At 43.4% G+C, this 19,974-nt stretch overlaps 1 protein-coding gene across 1 annotated transcript in view; it reads right to left on the bottom strand.

Moving 5' to 3' along the window:
* ccm2l (CCM2 like scaffold protein) overlaps positions 1-18,734 on the bottom strand; it is a 29,142-nt gene extending 10,408 nt beyond the window's left edge. The window contains exons 1-7 of the mRNA XM_034694895.1: positions 18,493-18,734; positions 9,517-9,684; positions 9,345-9,428; positions 9,053-9,236; positions 3,631-3,838; positions 3,180-3,312; positions 1,069-1,198 (exon numbers count right to left, since the gene is read on the bottom strand). Of these exons, the coding sequence (XP_034550786.1) occupies positions 1,069-1,198; positions 3,180-3,312; positions 3,631-3,838; positions 9,053-9,236; positions 9,345-9,428; positions 9,517-9,684; positions 18,493-18,522 (937 nt within the window). The 5' untranslated portion in view covers positions 18,523-18,734. The remainder of the gene's footprint in view (positions 1-1,068; positions 1,199-3,179; positions 3,313-3,630; positions 3,839-9,052; positions 9,237-9,344; positions 9,429-9,516; positions 9,685-18,492) is intronic.
* Positions 18,735-19,974: the final 1,240 nt, after the last annotated feature.

Raw genomic sequence — 19,974 nt, forward strand, 5'->3', positions numbered from 1 at the left:
GTCTAAGAGGTCCCCAAAACATGTCTTAAAAGTTTATGCTCAAAAAAACACTTTGAAATCAGATTTTGGTCTGCCTGAAAAACCCTCTTTTTCAGTCCTCCTCAGAACACTCTGTTTTCCCTCTGACCACGCCCCCTCAGGAAGTGGATGTGCATCGGCTGTCCAGCACGTTGATCTAATGTTTACATGTTGGCTGAATATACACGGCTGCTCAGAGATCACGTTACTTCAACCCTCTGAATCTGATCCAGAATCTGATCCTGACGGAGAGGCGTCTGTAGCAGGACCTTTCTGAAGGATTGGTCACAGATTTAGTGTTTCTTGTTGTTTTATTTGTCAGTATGCAGACGTGTGTCTTGGTACACAGCTACAGCTACATCTATGAACATGTAGCTATGTGGCTATGCTAACTAGCGCTAGCACTTATCCATGACAAATAATAATCATCCACTAGATCTTCAAATCTGCAGACGTGGGGAGTAAAACCGATCTTTGTGTTTATTAAGACAGCCTACAACTAGCATGCCTCCCTCCTAAGCTCCTTGTTAGCACACATTTGTGCAGGTAATGAAAAACGGAGGAGGGATTCAGTATTATTTTATACAGTCTATGGGCTGAACAAGCTCCGAGCTCTGACTCCGTGACAGATCGGATATTGTTGTTACGTAACAAAAACACTGAAGTCTGAAACGGCTCGTTTCACACACATTTACAGAAATGTGGAGAAATCAAAACAGGGGCAGAATGGATTCTTTTCATTCTCGGGGGGTTTGTAGACAGGGACACATATTTCAGGTAGAGAACCATTAAAAAGTCCATTTTGCATGATATGTCACCTTTAAAATGACACCTCTTCTGTCACATGCCGCCCAGATTTGTATGCTGCATTTAGCTGGTTTGGAAGGCATATACTGCCTAAAATAGACTTTATAAGGGTCAATTTGACCCGCAACATAACAGGAGGGTAGGAAAGGTTTAAATAAGAGCTCATTTTCATGTTGTAAAGTCCCTGAGGTTACGCAATTCTTGCTCCCAATGTGACAAACAGAAAGCCTTGGTGTCACTCACTCCTCTGCAGCCAATAGCGATCAGGCACGGTGTGGTGAAATCCGGCTCTGTCCACACACTCGATGGTTTGATGGCCGTAAATGATCTGGAACATCTGACAGATCAGAGAGCAGTACTCCTCTGCGGCATCCTGCACGCAAACACACAAACAGGCTGTCATCACACCGAATTAGTTACCACATCAATAATATCTGTGAGAACACGGCCGCGCCGCCTCTCTGCAGAGACACAGAGAGAGAGGACAGTCTTTTGTTGAGTGTACCTGACGTGTGTCTATCTCTGAGCAGCATTTCCACCTTGCACAAGAACAAAAACAAAGTGATAAAGAAGTGCTGGGATTCGAACCAGCAACCTCTAAAAGCCAAGCCAGTGTTTTGTTGTTGTGATGACACATGAACTCTAGCATGAGCTCAATCTGAGCGATGGCAGTCCAACAATGACACACTGATGCTGCCAATCCAAACAAACTATGACTACAGGGACAGGGATAACAATAACCAAGGATCACCACACACACACACACACACACACACACACACACACACACACACAATGACTACTATAACAGTGATGCAATACTGCAGCTTACATAACAGAATCTCAGTATAACTGTGTTAGTGTGTGTGCGCGTGCATGCATGTGTGTGTGTGTGTGTGTGTGTAGATGATTGAGCTTCATCAGTGTTGGCCTACTTTCCACAGCTCCAACATGTGAGCCAAATAATTAGTGAACCCAATTAAATAACTCCTTCAGTGGTGGATTTTTCTGTCACGGTTGTTTTTTCAGTCTGCGCTCAGAATAAAAAAACTCGACTGAACGTCCACAGAGATATTTACAATTCAACAACTCTGAGTGAACACACACCAACTGTGTGTTTTGTCTGTCGCAGCACAACTCCATACGGGGACTTGTTTATTTTCTGTGTGCAGGCTTGCTTGGTTGAGTCATCGCTCATTCCTAACTTTTTATCCCTTATGGCACCACCAGGTTAACTTTTTGCAGGTGCAAACTTTCAGAAACTCCTGTGAGGAACTTTCAGTCCATGTCAACTTTGTCCCCCTTGTGGACGAAATTATACTTTTTAACTCCTTGCTGTTTTTTTCCTGCACGTGTAAAGCATTGTTTATTCATCTGCGTCCACTCTACACTGCAGTGGTCAAAGCGGACGTGAGCGCTTCATACTTGTGCGTCGATGTGTCCGTGTTGCACAGCAATACTCCACCGAAACACTAGAGGGCAGTGTGGTCTCTCTGATATTAGGGTTACCTTTTTCACAGAGATTCAGAGCATGTTCTGTTAATCCACAGCTGATACATGTTGCTGTTTATCATACAGACATGATTACAGGGAAGAATAGAGAGGAGATGTCATAGGGGATGAAATACACAGCCGATGTGTGGGGATCCAGGAAGTGCTGAAAATGCAGGAAATACAATACTGCCAAACGGACCAATCACAGGGCTTGCAGTTTGGGCCGATTCAACACTTTGTTAGCTATGCAGACCGATGCGCAGCACTAGAAACCAGGCTTAAGAAGCGTTTTTATATTAAGCTTCTCATCCTGCTCTCTTAACAGTCTCATCAAGACTCTTCCTGGCTGGAACTTTGCCCAGACACCTACCCCATGGATACTCTTTCATGCATTGGATGCATACATGTAATCAGCTGATAGGGGCTGGTGTTAAGAGCAGCTGATGTACTGTGGCCTGAGCTTGACTTTACTCTCATAAAGAAAGTGAAAAACCATGTTTTCTTAAATGTCTGTAAATCTCTTATACAACTCATATTTGTTTGTTTTGCTCAGGAGAAGAAGCTCTGCTCATATAGTGACTGACAGCAGGTGTAAGTGATGATCCAGTAGATGAAAGCTTTTCGTTTTCACCTCCGATGTCTGATGATTGCGTGACACTTTTAGCATCCTGTGGTCGCTTCATGTGTTCTTGCATTTGTGCGTTTTCATGTTCTTAAATATGTGCCTATGCTTCCATCTGTTCCGTGGTTTTACCTGGCTGCAAATCAGGAACCATAAAAAGTTAGCAAAACCTGAGCCCACCCAAAGTCAGGTGTGAAGCTAATTCATGAAGTGACTCAGAGCAGGTGATGTGACCCACCCTGTTCTCCACAGCCAGGATGACCAGGTTGCAGTAGGCATCCGGGCACGGCGTCGGCTCCAGTGGATTGTGGTTCCTTCTTTCCCAGCTGCCGTAGCTCTTCCCTCGTTCCCAGCTTCCGGTGCAGGCTTGCCTCCTCTCCCAGCTCCCCCCACCACCACCTCCTCCTCCACCTCCCCTCCTCTCCCAGCTCCCACCTCCTCCCCCTCCACCATGCCTTCTCTCCCAGCTCCCTCCGGCACCTCCGACTCCCACCCCCCAGCTCCCGCTCATAGGCCTCGCCCTGCGGTTCTCCCAGCTCCCTCCAGTCTTACGTGTTTGCTGCCTCCTCTCCCAGCTCCCTCCTACTCTCTTCCTCTCCAAACTCCCTCCTCCTCCCTTCTCTCCCCCTCCTCTCTCCCCCACTCCTCCTCCTCCTCCTCCTCCTCCTCCTCCTCCTCCTCCTCCTCCTCTATCTATATTCTGGTTCTTGTCGTGATTACTCCTGGACAGCGAAGGCCTCCAGTCGACTCCACAGATGGTGTGGCGTCGCTCCATTGTGCCCCCTGCAGGCCGGGGGTCAGAGTTGCTGCTCATGGTTTGACGTCGTCCATCCACACCTGTTGTTTTTTTCCTGTCCAGGCTGTCGTCCCCGGCAACCACTGTGTCCACATTCAAACCTGTAGGAGGACGATTTGTACCACGTAATAGGTTATTTATAAGTATTTATGACTGCTCCACAGGTGTGCCCTCACCATAGACGGTGTAGGAGAACTAGACTTTGCCATTTTTTAGACTTTTACATTATAACCTTGAGCTTGGCATTAAGGTTAGCTTGGCGCCAGAGACTAATTCCTGCTATCAAAATGAGAGCTAGAAATAGAGAGAGGGACAGAAATATCCAAATACTACATTTTTCAGCTCCTGCTTTTACCAGCCTTGTTAGCAAGGTGTATCCATATTTATTTATTTTATATAACCTTTATTTTACCAGGTAAGTCAATTGAGAACCAATTCTCATTTACAATAACGACCTGGGCGAAGAGGCAACACAGGGGGCATGATAATAAATAAAAAACAGAGAGGACATACAGAGATACCTAGAGCCAGAACAATACAATACAAAGATATGACAGGAGTGAACAACTTAAAAAGAAGTGCAGTGATGTTGAGGTATGGGATGTAATAAGTTTTTGAAAGTGGAGAGTGGAATGAGAGATATCAGCTTTAGGGATTGTTGCAGGTGATTCCAGTCGTTTGCAGCAGAAAACTGGAAGGAGGTGCGTCCAAAGGACCCATAGGAAAGGAGATTTAGAGAGGAGATCTCAAAAGTGTTTCATTTCTGTCTCCTAGACAACAATGAGATCTGTTTGAAAGCAAAGTGAGACTACAGCTTATGTCTTCTGTTTCTCATTCTTGCCTCCAGAAAAAAGTTGCAACAAGTCTCAGCTTAGTCTCCCTTTCAGTTCAAAAGGAGATCTGGTCTAAATCTGAAATGATTCTCAGGTATTTCTCAAGTGTTGTAACCATAGACTGTAAATAAAAATGGACAGCGTTGCTCCGCCTCTTCCCGTTGTACAGTTCTGAAGCCAAAAAATCCCTCTCCTGGGCGCCGCCATTGTGCAGCCAGAGCCTGTGAAGCCACTGTAATAAGCTTCGCCCTACAGCGTGACGTCACAAGACGCTGTGTGTCCTTTGAAGGTTCGTTCTACGGCGGCTGTGAATCAAAGGAAACCAGGAAGTGAAACCCCGTTTTTTAAACTCTAAATGTTTTGATATAGACAGCTGGCTTAAAGATTATTTAGAACTGATATCTATGGAGCAAGCAGCATCAGCACTTGTAGATCCAGGCAGTGGCCACAGAGGCTCTTTGAATTTTATTTTATCAGTGATGGATAAAAGACCTTGATGGCTCCTATTGATACTTGACCTGAGTTTTAAACCCCATGAATTCTTGAATGAGCATGAATGTATACATTTTATTTATTTATTTATTTTTCAATTTTCTTTATCTATACACTGAACAATATTTACGCTCCACCCCTTGCTCCCATGTCTTGTCCTGTTGTAGGTTATCAAGTTTATTTGTTTGTATGTATATTTGTTTGTTTGTTTAGACCTTGTCCAGTCAGAGTTGTGTTGTTGTATTATAATTTTGTGTAATAAAAAAAAAAAAAACTCTAATAACTAACGAAATAGAAACTTTTCAGAAAAAAGAGGCCTTGGACACAAAACAGTCAAATACCAACTACATATCACCACAGCATACGGATGTGAGAAACATTTGTACGACGTGTATTTATTTTTTAAAGTTTGACTGCTACCCCATTCATTTGAATGGGGGAGACAGATTTTTTGACCTATACTGCAGCCAGCCACCAGGGGGCAGTCACACTGCTGAAAGCCTCACCACCAGGGCCGTATCCGGCACGCTTGGTTGTGACTCCTTTTGAGCTCAGGTGGAGAAATCAGAGAGCTCTCTCAAACGTCTCAATCTGACCTCATCCATTTGTTTTTGTCAGACTCAGTTTTTGGGTCTCAAGTTGAGCTCAGATGGAGCAAAGAAAGAGCCTGAGCTCATCTTTTCATGAACATTTATAGTGCCCTGCAAAATTAAGATTTCAATGGAATTGTCCACAAACTTACAATTCTCATTAAAACATTTGAACCACTTCAAGATCAGATATTTAGATGTGAAATGATCTCTTCTTTGACTTCACAGTATGGTCCTTCCTTTACAAGTCTGTTTGGAACAAAACCACTTCACAAAGATTTAGTGGATTTGAGAGAAACTGCAAAAGATAGAGATTTCATATCTCCAGGTATGACCGACCATTTATTTAAAATATGGGCCGCAAAAGGGCTGACCAGATTTAGCCAGATTATTACAATTAAAGGGGTGGATTCTTTTGGGCACTGGTGGGCTAGCAGTCTAAGCGCCCCACATACAGAGGCTACAGTCCTGATCACAGGGGTTCGATTCCTGGCCGGTCGACCATTTCCTGCATGTCTTCCCCCGCTCACTACTCCCCACTTTTCCTGTCTCTTCAGCTGTCCTGTCAAATAAAGGCAAAAAGGCCAAAAATATATTTTCAAAAAGAGAAGAAAATTAACCATTAATAAGATCTCTCATATAAGTCTCAAATAAGACTCATGTCATGGTCTCAACTTTTTCTCCTAGTGAATTTTAGGAGAAACTAATGAGAAACCAATGAGAACAATTTGAAACTTGAATGAGGCTGAAGTGAGAATCTCAATTTTGTCTCCAGAGACTTAGAAGAGAAAGCCTTGAGCAGTAAAATTTTCCTCTGGGAAATGATCTCTTCTTTGACTTCACAGTATGGTCCTTCCTTTACAAGTCTGTTTGGAACAAAACAACTTCACAAAGATTTAGTGGATTTGAGAGAAACTGCAAAAGATAGAGATTTCATACCAGGTATGACAGACGATATATTTCAAATATGGGCCACAAAAGGGCTGACCAGATTTAGCCAGATTATTACAATTAAAGGGGTGGAGTCTTTTGGGCACTGGTGGCCTAGCGGTCTAAGCGCCCCCCATACAGAGGCTACAGTCCTCGTCGCAGGGGTTCGATTCCCGGCCGGTCGACCATTTCTTGCATGTCTTCCCCCGCTCACTACTCCCCACTTTTCCTGTCTCTTCAGCTGTCCTGTCAAATAAAAGGCCAAAAATATATTTTAAAAAAGAGAAGAAAATTAGCCATTTATGAGATCTCTCATTTAAGTCTCAAATAAGACTCATGTCATGGTCTCAACTTTTTCTCCTAGTGAATTTTAGGAGAAACCAATGAGAACAATTTGAAACTTGAATGAGGCTGAAGTGAGAATCTCAATTTTATTTCCAGAGACTTAGAAGAGAAAGCTTTGAGCAGTTAAATTTTCCTCTGGGGAGGTCCGGGCTTTGGGTGTGATGAGGTTAATAAAGCTACCTGAGCGCAGGCTACGGTTTGTGCTGTGAAGTTTGATTAGTGACTGTAGATATAACAGGGTTTTACCCAAGGGAGAGGTTCCGGTGGCTGGTGGTGAAGCTTTCAGCAGTGTGACTGCCCCCTGGTGGCTGGCTGCAGTATAGGTCAAAAAATCCGTCTCCCCCATTCATTTGAATGGGGGAGCAGTCAAACTTTAAAAAATAAATACACGTCGTACAAATGTTTCTCACATCCGTATGCTGTGGTGATATGTAGTTAGTATTTGACTGTTTTGTGTCCAAGGCCTCTTTTTCCTGAAAAGTTTATTTTTCGTTAGTTATTAGAGTTTAAAAAACGGGGTTTTACTTCCTGTTTCCTTTGATTCACAGCCGCCGTAGAACGAAACTTCAGAGGACACACAGCGTCTTGCGACGTCACGCTGTAGGGCGGAGCTTATTACAGTGGCTTCACAGGCTCTGGCTGCACAATGGCGGCGCCCAGGAGAGGGATTTTTTGGCTTCAGAACCGTACAGCGGGAAGAGGCGGAGCAACGCTGTCCATTTTTATTTACAGTCTATGGTTTTACCAGTGAGGGATTTGTAAATGAATAGAAACCAATGTGTTTGTCTGCAAGAGTAGAGTGAAGGCCAGTTCAGCTGAGAGGTCAGATGACAGTGGTGAGTGGTGAATGAGACTCCAGTGACTCAACAGATAGAATATTGGGTTTCTGCTTGTTAACATTGTCAGAACTTGATCTTAAGTGACACTTTTATATTTACTAGCTGTAGGAATATACAGAGGCAACATCCAATGATACGCCCTCGTATTGGTGCAGTCCAAGCTGCAAACTCACATTGGATTTCTAAAAGTGCTCCTAGTTCTTCAAAAGCGATGTTTTTGTAGAATTTGCTAGCAGACAGAAGGTTGTGTTCAATCACAGCTCTGTCCAGGATGCTGGAGCCGTCTGCAGTGGTAGCTTTCTGGCAAGGCATCAGCATGGCAGCGAACTCCTGCAGCTGGTTTCCTCTAATGATTCGATCCGATTCGATACATCTTCTCCAGAATGCCACAATGGAAGCCATTGCAGAGGTGCAAAAAACTGCAGTTCCTTGAATGTCCACTTGAGGACAGCTCCAAAAGCCACAGAAACCCCATTAAAGCCCATTTTAAAATGCTTTTTTTTTACAGCAGAAGTAAACATGTTGACAGCCTAATACAAGAAACCATTAAGTAGATGATCATTTTTGTATAACCCCTCTGTTTTCAAGATATCAAGGTGATGAATTCTGCACATTTAGACATAATTGGGGGCGTGGCTGACTTGATTGACCAGCAGGCACATTGTAGATGTTTCCCAGTAGGCCAAAAAGCATCACCTCCACCTCTTTAGCTGTGTCTCTGTTAACTTAAAGTACTGATGAGTCACCATTTTCCAAATGCAGACCACCATCTTTTCAGAAACCAATGGGTGACATCATAGAAACTACGTCCATGTTTTACACAGTCCACAGTCATGCCTGATGTATGTTGACGGGCATCAGTCAGCAACATTTCTCCAATGAGAGATTTCCATTTCAAGCTGAATTGTTGCCCCACTGTGTGTCTATTCCTACACATTATTTTTGTATAGTTTTTTGGGGTATGCACACCAGACTCATTGAGCAATTTGGCATTTAGAAATAATACTAGTCTAGGTACCTGATGTGCTCAGGTGGTCAGATCAGCTCCGGGTCCTGAACCTGCTAGTGACGTCAATGCATGTTTAAGGAAGCATTTAGCAGAGGTGTGACTTTTCAGACCTGGAGTCTCTTTTAACTTCCAAGGTAGAAAGTGGTGCTGCTAGCTTGTGTTGCTAGGTATCCCAGAATGCTTTGCAAAGGGAAGCAGCTGGCTGCATGTCTCAATAAATGGGAGCAAATTTTCATCTGCAGTGGATCTGCACCGTAATGCAGTGTATATCCCTTACCTGTCTTGAGGATCAGCAGGTGCAGTGCGTCGTCTCGCAGGTAGGAGGCGGCGGCGATCTCATGCGTGGGAATCCTCATCAGCAGCTTCTCGTTGTCTCTCCACGTCAGCAGCAGACAGCGAGCGGACAGACTGAGGATACAGTCCTGATCCACACTGGTCTTCAATGGCAGCAACTTCAACTGCTACTGACAAACAGAACATGGGATTATTGATTATTGATCACAGAGTTGAACGTGGTTGTTGATAACAAACTGTGTTGATTTGTTTTGGGTAAGTTATTGATTACTCACCCTTGCTGTGTCCAGCAGTTGTAGCAGTTCATCGCGGCTGGAGGGGTTCAGTGACACCGACACCCACGTCAGGTGACCAAGGAACTAAGATAAGGGGTCAAAGGTCATTCTATCAGGAAGTCATTGTTAACCGAAGTACAGTTTGTCGTATGTTGCATATTTCAGACTCTACCTTGACCTCCTTCTCCACGTAGTCGAAGATCAGCCTCTCAGGGTGGATGAGGTAGTCTGGAGGGTAAAGAGGGACGGTGTGCAGCGTGCGGCGGTAAACGCTGCCTCGATCCGCCTGTCTGCGGGCAGATTTTGACCACACCAGTCGCTTTATTGGAGAGACAAAACTCTGCAGAGAGAGAGACAAAACATACACCGGGATGAAAAGGATTAGAGATAAAGGAGAGATTGAAAGAGTAGTAAAAATATTTTGGTTTTAATATTTCCTCTGCTATATTTTGATAGTTTTGCATGAGGTCATTCTGACCACAGCAACCTTCCAAGCTTTAAATTGTTATCTTTAATACAAGCAAGTCTCTGAGAATGGATGAAGTGAGTGGGATTATTTGGCATAGATCATATCTTTGGTGCAGAGGCTACATTTTTCATCCTGTCACCATAAATCTAAGATGACATGGAACATATGGAGTCCCCCAGGGTTCAATACTGGGGCCTCTTATATTCGCCTGAATCCTCCTCCCTTCATGTTCTATCTTATCCCAGAAACTCGTGGCCATTGTCTGACAACGATGCAAGCCTCTAGGAGCAGGTCAACTTTCTGGGAAACTTCTTTTTTAAGTCAATGCGCTGGATTGTTTGCAGCCCAATTAGCAACTCGAGAAGCGACCGTGTCAAAAGCCGACTGAAATTTGCTCCCTGTATGTCTGCAGAAATAAACACTGTCATCTCTTGGTTAATTAAATCCTCCAGTGTGGCACCGTTTCATCCATTTCTGGTGAGTCAGAGGCTTCTCTCTGGCTTTCTTCAACCTGAGAATTAAACCTTTTTTGGGATTTACTTGTAAATAACAGGTCTCAATTTCCCTGAAACAGCAAAACAACATCATGATGCAGAGAGTCTCCTCTCAAGAGGAGAAGAAAAAAACTTTAAAAATGTTTGTTTGTTGAATGAAGGTTGGGTTGATCATTTCTGATGCATTCATGAAAGTCAGGAAATTGAAGCGCTGATTGGTTTTCACGACATTAGAAGATATTGTTAGCTGGAAGTCCATGCAGATATCTGTTTATAGAGAGAAATACATCGTTGACAGATGAACACAGATGCCGTAGCGGTTGATTGTGTTCCTCCTGCTTTTGCCTTCCACACAGACTGTTTTTCCTGTGCACACTAACCCAGGACTTCCACCAGATCTGTGTCCAGTCTGTCTCCGATCTGCCGGTCCATCAGAACGCATCACGGAGCAGGACCGCTGGACAGCTGGAGTCATGTGACCGAGGTTTTCCCACTGTCATCACTGAATCAAGGATTCTCCTCCTCCTCTCCTCATCCATGTTGTCTTTCTGGTCCTCTGAAAACCTCTGACCTGTTGACTCCAGGCCTGGCTCCGCTCATCATGACTTTGGTTTGTTGTTGTAGTTAAGTGAAATACGATCTGGTGATAACACAGAGGGTTTTATTCTGAAAATTAACCGGATGTTCTCATTTTGTTTTGGTGAAACCTGACTTCCTGTCCCGCTCCATCTGCTCTGTTGAGATTGATGCGTCGTGCTCCGGCATCCGGCAGAAATAAAAGTCTTGTGTATCTGATCCGGAGGGCTCAGACCTGCCGGATCAAGAGGCGCAGCCGGAACGCAAGGGAGCGGATCCAGTGGAAGTTAACACATTGACTAGAATAGAAACCTATCAGATGCAATGCTGTGACGGATCAGAGACGGACCAGACCGAGGCTCCTTCTCCTCTTGAATGCACTGCCCCGCCATCTACACCTCAACCAAATCAAATGAAGAAATGCGAGTTGTCCTGAGGTGCATGAGTGACCCGGGTTCTTAAAGTCCTGGAATCATCCAGAAAATGAGGAGCACGTATGTGAAAAGGGCAAATGTGTCATAATTCTTGAGTTTACAGAATTGCAGAGCTACAAGATAAATTGTTTCTGTGTGTGTCCGGAGATCCTGCGTGTATCCATGGTAACATTGTTTACATACGAGATCAAGTCTTGCGTTGTACCTCACCTTAAGCCAAATGTGCCGGAACTCTTTCCCGCGGATTGATTTGACATGACGTGTGATCAGTTCGCCTCTGGTGTTGCTCATGTTTGTGAAAATTAAGAACCGTTGTCAAGGGGTTTTGACCAATCAGAATCAAGCATCTTACACAACTGGAAGATCAGTGAGAAAGCTGGGAATTAAATTCTACAATCTTCTGTGTCCTCCTTTAAAGCTGCTGTGAGGAACTTTTGTTTTGTATCGATTCTGGCGCCCCCTTGTGGACAAAGCGATACCTCTTATCTCTTGTCCTAAACATGCAAAAGTAGTGTTTTCAACAAAATCCTCATCCTGTTGTCTTTTAACAGTCAACTTTATCAGGCAATGTGATTAGTTTCCATGAAAACAGTCAAATAAAGACTGTTTCTGAAGCGAGATGTCCATCATCTGGTCTGACACCTACCCCCTCAGGACGGTTTCAGGCATTAAAAATGACACCAGAGAAGGTCTCAGTGTTGCTGCTGATGGTCTTGTTTGCTATTGAAGGTCATAAAGAGGCATCAGTATCATTTTCAGTCTGTTTCTCAGCCAGTTCAAAACTCCTCACAGGGCCTTTAAGTTGTATCACATCGTGTTTCAGGTATGTTTTAACACAACGGAGTGGATCCAGAGGAAGTTAACTCATTGACTAGAATAGAAACCTATCAGATCCGGTGCCATGACAGATTGAGACGGACTGGACGTGGATCTGGTGGAATTGGGCCGTAAAGCCTGTACTTCATCCTCTCACACAAAATTCTGGTCGGTATTCAGACTGTATATTTAAAGGTGACATATCATGCAAAATGGACTTTTTAATGGTTCTCTACCTGAAATCTGTGTCCCTGTCTACAAACCCCCCCGAGAATGAAAAAAATCCATTCTGCCCCTGTTCTGATTTCTCCACCTTTCTGTAAATGTGTGTGAAACGAGCCGTTTCAGACTTCAGTGTTTTTGTTACGTAACAACAATATCCGGTCTGTCATGAAGTCAGAGCTCGGAGCTTGTTCAGCCCATAGACTGTATAAAATAATACTGAATCCCCTCCTCTGTTTTTCATTCCCTGCACACGTGTGCTAACAAGGAGCTTAGGAGGGAGGCATGCTAGTTGTAGGCAGTCTTAATAAACACAAAGGTCGGTTTTACTCCCCACGTCTGCAGATTTGAAGATCTAGTGGATGATTTTTATTTATCATGGATAAGTGCTAGCGCTAGTTAGCATAGCCACATAGCTACATGTTCGTCGCTGTGTACCAAGACACACGTTGACATACTGATAAATAAAACAACAAGAAACACAGAATCTGTGACCAATCCTTCAGAAAGGTCCTGCTACAGGTGCCTCTCCGTCAGGATCAGATTCTGGATCAGATTCAGAGGGTTGAAGTAACGTGATCTCTGAGCAGCCGTGTATATTCAGCCAACATGTAAACATTAGATCAACGTGCTGGAGAGCCGAGGCACATCCACTTCCTGAGGGGGCGTGGTCAGAGGGAAAACAGAGTGTTCTGAGGAGGGCTGAAGAAGAGGGTTTTTCAGGCAGACCAAAATCTGATTTCAAAGTGTTTTTTTGAGCATAAACTTTAAAGACATGTTTTGGGGACCTCTTAGACCAATATATATTGATGAAAAAAGCGTGATATGTCACCTTTAAAGTTAGAAGCATAAATTGAAATTTGGACTTTGGAAGGTGATGTTATTTCCATTTACACATTATCATGAAGTAAAAACAGTCCTTTAGAAAAACTCTGTCAGTGCTTGGAGCGTGTAAATGGATAAATGCTGTTAGATTCCCTTCACTGAAACACAGACACGACAGAAACCTTTGTTTTAGGAGACATGGAGGAAAGAAGGAAGCAACTGCTCGGCATGATTCCTGAGGTATAGAGACCAAAACACCAAATGAACACCTGTGAAACACTCCTTCTGAATAAAATGTCCCCGCATCACTTTAATCTTCACTGTGTTGTCTAATTTGTCAAACATTTCTGAATTTAATTAACACAGCAGTCTGCAGTCCCTCCAGCAGGACGTTATGGGTTTGAATTCTAACCAGAGATTCATATGAGAGGTTACGTGTGTGTGTGTCCATGCAGGCCTTGTTATGTGTGAGTGTGTGTGTGTGTGTGTGTGTGTGTGTTGTACATCCCTTCGGCTGTTCCCACAGTGATTGATAGGTGAGCAGTGATCTCTGACAGCTCCCCGCTGAGACTCACCGCTAACACAGCACACACAGTTAGACACCCACTGGCACACACACCCAAACACACATTAATACACTGCTGCTTGAAGGCATAAGGCGAAAGGATGTTAAAACACACACATACTGAACAGTGAGAGGAGAAGAGCTTGTTTAAAAAATCAGAAACTTGTCTCTTTCTCTGAATATCAAGGACGGATCTGTACGTATCAGGGAGGGAGAGAGAGTGTTTTGTGATAAACATCTCTGCACTCAGCTGAATTTAATTAAACGGGACAAAAGCAGATGATGTTATAATGAGTTTTGTTCTTCCTCTTGTTCAAGAGGGTTTTTTTTTTTTTTTTGAGTAAGCAGAAAGTGGGAAATAATTGGATTTTGTGATGAATGTGGCTAATCTAACAACCTGCTCAGGTCAGACCAAGGTGCTGCGCAGCTAGTTAACGCTCTTCCTCTTCGTCTCTGAGTTTTATTCTCAGCGTTTTCTTCTGGGTGGACTTTTTCTCTTCTTTCTGATTTAGGCAGGCGCTGAAAGCACGGCCGCCTCAATTAGGATCAGCAGGTGTTGTATTTCTTGGGCGGTGGACTCATCCTGAGGTATTTGTGTCTTGTTCTGGGTCGGTTTCTTAAATCATTGAGTTTTGAAATTGTGACAAGTTTTCTAAGGGTTTCTAAAACCATTCAATTCCTATTTTTCCTTTTACTCAGCAAGTCTTTTTTCGTCACAATCATCCTTTTGTTGATTTTCTAAAACTAGCGTCTGACTTGGCGTCCACTTTGCCTTAAAGGGGACATATCACGCTCTTTTCATCAATATATATTGGTCTAAGAGGTCCCCAAAACATGTCTTTAAAGTTTATGCTCAAAAAAACACTTTGAAATCAGATTTTGGTCTGCCTGAAAAACCCTCTTCTTCAGTCCTCCTCAGAACACTCTGTTTTCTCTCTGACCACGCCCCCTCAGGAAGTGGATGTGCCTCGGCTCTCCAGCACGTTGATCTAATGTTTACATGTTGGCTGAATATACACGGCTGCTCACAGATCACGTTACTTCAACCCTCTGAATCTGATCCAGAATCTGATCCTGACTGAGAGGCGCCTGGAGCAGGACCTTTCTGAACCATTGGTCACAGATTTAGTGTTTCTTGTTGTTTTATTTATCAGTATGTCGACGTGTGTCTTGGTACACAGCTACGAACATGTAGCTATGTGGCTATGCTAACTAGCGCTAGCACTTATCCATGATAAATAAAAATCATCCACTAGATCTTCAAATCTGCAGACGTAGGGGGTAAAACCGACCTCTACCAGAAAGGCAGCAGGACCTTTTCTGAAGGATTGGTCACAGATTTAGTGTTTCTTGTTGTTTTATTTGTCAGTATGTCGACGTGTGTCTTGGTACACAGCTACAGCTATGAACATGTAGCTATGTGGCTATGCTAATTAGCGCTAGCACTTATCCATGATAAATAAAAATCATCCACTAGATCTTCAAATCTGCAGACGTGGGGAGTAAAACCGACCTTTGTGTTTATTAAGACAGCCTACAACTAGCATGCCTCCCTCCTAAGCTCCTTGTTAGCACACATTTGTGCAGGTAGTGAAAAACGGAGGAGGGATTCAGTATTATCTTATACAGTCTATGGGCTGAACAAGCTCCGAGCTCTGACTCCGTGACAGACCGGATATTGTTGTTACGTAACAAAAACACTGAAGTCTGAAACGGCTCGTTTCAGCACACATTTACAGAAAGGTGGAGAAATCAGAACAGGGGCAGAATGGATTCTTTTCATTCTCGGGGGGTTTGTAGACAGGGACACATATTTCAGGTAGAGAACTATTAAAAAGTCCATTTTGCATGATATGTCACCTTTAAATGTAGCTCTAGCTAAAGTTCAGACAGGAAGACTATAAAGCAATCACAGCAGTTGTTTAACTCTCCTCTCCCTCGTTCAATAGCTCACCCGCTTCCAGCTGCACGCTCCAGAGCTGTCATTGGCTAATCAGCAACGCCTGTCATCCAATAGCTCAGTGGCACGCCCTTATCGTCAGCCTATCAACTTTCTGCTGTCTTTTTAAATGCGTCTCTCTCTCCTGCTAGTTCCTTTTGGCATTGATGGTGCGCACCCCTCCACCTCCCCATCTCCACCTGGTCTCCACAAGTCTTCAATTCCTAGAATTCATCAACCACCACCACCAGTGTCTGGACTCTAGGGGGATTTCTTCTGCCGCCAAATTCACACATCCTACGCTCAAAAATTGGGCACTGTTTTGAAGCCAATTGACGGCGGCAGCCATATTGGAAATGCAGAACTCAACCAGGCAGAGTGTGACGTAAAGAGGCGGGGTTTGAGCCTCCTAGCCAACAGCTATGTGTTCCCGCCTGTCAGTCAAGTCAATTATGTCCTTATTTGTGCGAAAACTCGTAATCTTAATATCTCCTGAACCGTCGCCTTAGAAAAAATTCACCCCCCGTACAGTGTGTGCCGATAGAGAAATTAGCTACATAGGGCCAAGCCGTTTTTTGAACCAGGCTGTAAACATGTTTATTAATGCTGCAAAGATCGTCTTTTTTGAATGGGTGTGTATGTGGTTTCCTGTGTTTCTGCAGCCAGCCTCAAGCAGATTCTCAATGAATTGCAGTTTATAACACTTCCACATGGGCTTCATATTTTGAGACCGGAGGTTGCCGCTTGGTGAGTCCAGGGGTGCATCTCAAAGCTCTAAACTGCAGTCTCCTCGCTCCTCGCTCCTCGGTCGAACCGGAAGTACTTACTGACGCGCCATTTTAACTTGCGTCCCAAAGCTCTAAACGCTGCTGGAGGAGAGAGGAGCAAGGAGCGAGGAGACTGATCCGAGGAGGGATAATTGAGGAAACACGAGAGCAGACTTTGCGGAAGTCTTTTCTCTGACAGACACGCCCCCTTACCGAATATCACTCACTGATTGGACGCTGCAGCGGCTCGGACTTAACCAAAACTTAACATCAGCTGAGTTTAATAACAGAGAAAAGACGACCTTAAAACATTCATTAAGGGAGCCCTGAAACAGATCATAAACATCTGTTGGTTTCTAAACAGTCTGTATTTGATGAGCTGAGATTAAAAAGTGTCTGATGTGAATTTTAAAACAAAATACTGATCGCAAAATCATCAATTCAATATAACAGAGGGTGGATTATGTTATATCTGATTTTTTTTGTCAGATTCACTGTCTAATGAAATAGAGTAATAGAGTCTAACATCATAGATAGAATATATATCAATGATCAGTTCTTCCTCCTGTTAGTTTCCCCATTTGTTCTCATTTTCTTCATGAAGAGAAGTCTGACAGTAAATTTTGTCTGTTAGTAAAATCACTTGTTATATTTCCTGTCAGGTTAATAAAGTTTCATACGAGGCTGATCATTAATGAGCACAGGGTTTGAAAAGAGTTGCATGGTTTCTATTTTCCCTTAAAGTAATAAATAATTTAATAATGAGGCATTTTACCGGTGAATCGATCTGTGATGCTTCAGGACAGAATAAACAGAGAGCTGATTCTCTTCATGTGCAGGTGTGTGTTAAACATGTAAACACAGAGACAGAGCTCTGTTACTGTTTATATTTATCAGAGTTATTACAGTGAACATGTGTGCAGACACAAACAGCTGTTAAAGCCGTCATCACAAACCGACGTCGCTTCACGTGATGCTCCGGAGGACAGGACGTCTCATTTCTCTAAATACAAATCTCCTCTCTCCTCTGGTTTCATTTCCTCGCATCTCTGGTGGGCGGGACTAAGACGCGAGGAAGAGACGCGAGGATGGACGTTTAGAGCTTTGAGATGCACCCCAGGTAGTCACAAAGGGTCCTGAGTAAGGTTGTTAGCCTAGTTCCTGGAAGTTGTTTACCTACAGCTTCCATTGAATAAATAGGATTGTGCAACTAATTTATTATTTGCAACAGCCTCACTCCTCAGCTATTTTTAATGTTTAGACTTTTAAAAAAGGTTGCATTTAGCTAAGAACATTTATTTATTCTCCAAAGCCATGTTCACACATGCACCAAACTCCTGAAACCTTCTGAAAAAGTTCGAAGAAAATGTGTGGGCACAGTTAAAGGATCTGAAAATTTCTTGCCAGCCCCCTAAAAAATGTCTGCAAGAAGTCCAGATGAGGCGAAGTGAGAATTTGGTTTGTAAAAGTCAGGATGATTCACAGGGGTGATGATGTTTTTATCATTCGGCTGGTGCACGACTGATCAATCTTCATGCATGTGATGAAGCCAAAAAAAAAGAAGTCATCACTGATGTTTGTCTGGCTTTGTTATGGCAGCCATCTTGGATACCTTGTAAACATTACACCGTGACTACCTTCTGACTGAGAAAACTTAAAGGAAATGTGTTAATAGGCCACTTTTGATAAATTCAGGGGGCAAGAGAAAGAGACAAGATGTTTACCCAACTTGAATTCAAATTCAAATTCTCCAGAGGAATGAAGTCAGTCACACAGGTGAATTAGAAGCAGCACTTCCATCTAAATAAACGGCCTCTAACAAACAGTGTTTGCATTTAAACTGCAGCTGTGAGAGGGCCTGGAAGCTTTAATGGGGCTCTCTCAAAGGGACTATCATGTGGATATTAGATCTACTCTATGACTCCACTCAGACTGGTTTGGTTTCTTCTGAGGACTTGAAAGAACATCTTTAAACAGCCTGTGGTTTGATACAGAAGTGAGATAGAACAAAATAATCTCAGAGGACCAGAAGCTCCTTTACCTTCTTGGGTTTCTTAGGTTCATAGTCCATTGTTCTTCAGTCCTCTGAACTGGTCCCCGCTCTTGGCCGGCTGAGTCCTGGTCCTGGTCCTGGTCTTCCTGAGTGTGTATTTTTGGTTTTACTTTGTCTTCTGTTGTCTTAGTGTCTTTCTCTCAGCTGCTTTTTCCATCGTTCCTTCAGTGTCTCTGTTTCTCTCTCTGTTCCAGTTATTTCAGATTCTATGTCAGCGGCTTCATTCTTGTTCTCTCTGTTTCTACACTGATTGTTCTTTTGAAACCTCTCCTGAGGCCACACACACACACCGAACACACACACACACATACATACATACAAACACAGGGAAAGAGAACAGGAAGCAGAGGAAGCCCAGTTCCTGTCCGAGAGGAAACTCCACCAGAGACTGATAAGGCTCATTCTCTGCATGCTGATTACAGAGAGCTACACACACGAAATCAACCTTTAATTACACTAACTCTGTGATTTATCTCTCAGATGGAGGTCCCTTTACAACATCTCTTCTGTTTTAGTTCAGTACAAACATCTTTCACCTTTTCCTTCCAACAGAGAGGTCATGAATCACCTGGATGTCCCGCCGTTAGCTCTGCACACCGTCATGCATTTACAGCTGGTCATTTCCTGCAAAGATATATGCAGACGATGAGACGCTTACTGATATCATAGATCCTTTTTTCAGACTGTATGGTTTCTCTTAATTCCATTCTCAACTTGAAAGTCTAGCCCCAAGATTTGTGTCTTAAAGTTGGCTAAGTTAAATCAATTTACTGTTTATTCATATCGCACATTTTCAAACAACCACAGTTGAATATGGTGTACAAGCTTTAACAGCGACATCAATAAAAGAGCAAAGACTCAGACAGCGATGATGGTGCAATTCATAGACTGCATCTACCAGTCAGGTCAACCAAATCAGGTCCAAGATCTCATTTTGAACCACATTTACAAGGGTTTGAAACACGGTTATGACATCAATGTGTCAGAGAAACATCAATAGACCTTCAACTCCCAAATTCAGCAAATCTCAAGGTCAGCCTATTTTCACTTGCGCAATATTTCTAAAATTAGACACTTCCTATCTTAGATTACTGTAACTCCCTCTTATCAGGCTGCCCCAATAAGTCTCTAAAGATTCTTCAGCTAGTTCAAAACGCCGCAGCTCGAGTATTGACTAGAACTAGGAAGAGGGAGCACATCTCTCCAGTGTTAGCTTCTCTACACTGACTCCCAATAAAATGTAGAATAGAATTTAAAATCCTTCTTTTAACCTACAAAGCCCTTAAAAATCAGGCACCCTCGTATCTTAAAGAGCTCATAGTGCCCTATTACCCCTCTAGAACTCTACGCTCCCAACATGCAGGCTTGCTAGTTGTACCTAAAATCTCTAAAAGTAGTATGGGAGGTAGAACCTTCAGTTATCAGGCCCCTCTCCTTTGGAATCATCTACCAGTCAGGGTCCGGGAGGCA

Source organism: Notolabrus celidotus, chromosome 11, assembly GCF_009762535.1.
Source record: "Notolabrus celidotus isolate fNotCel1 chromosome 11, fNotCel1.pri, whole genome shotgun sequence".
Classification (NCBI taxonomy): Eukaryota; Metazoa; Chordata; class Actinopteri; order Labriformes; family Labridae; genus Notolabrus; species Notolabrus celidotus.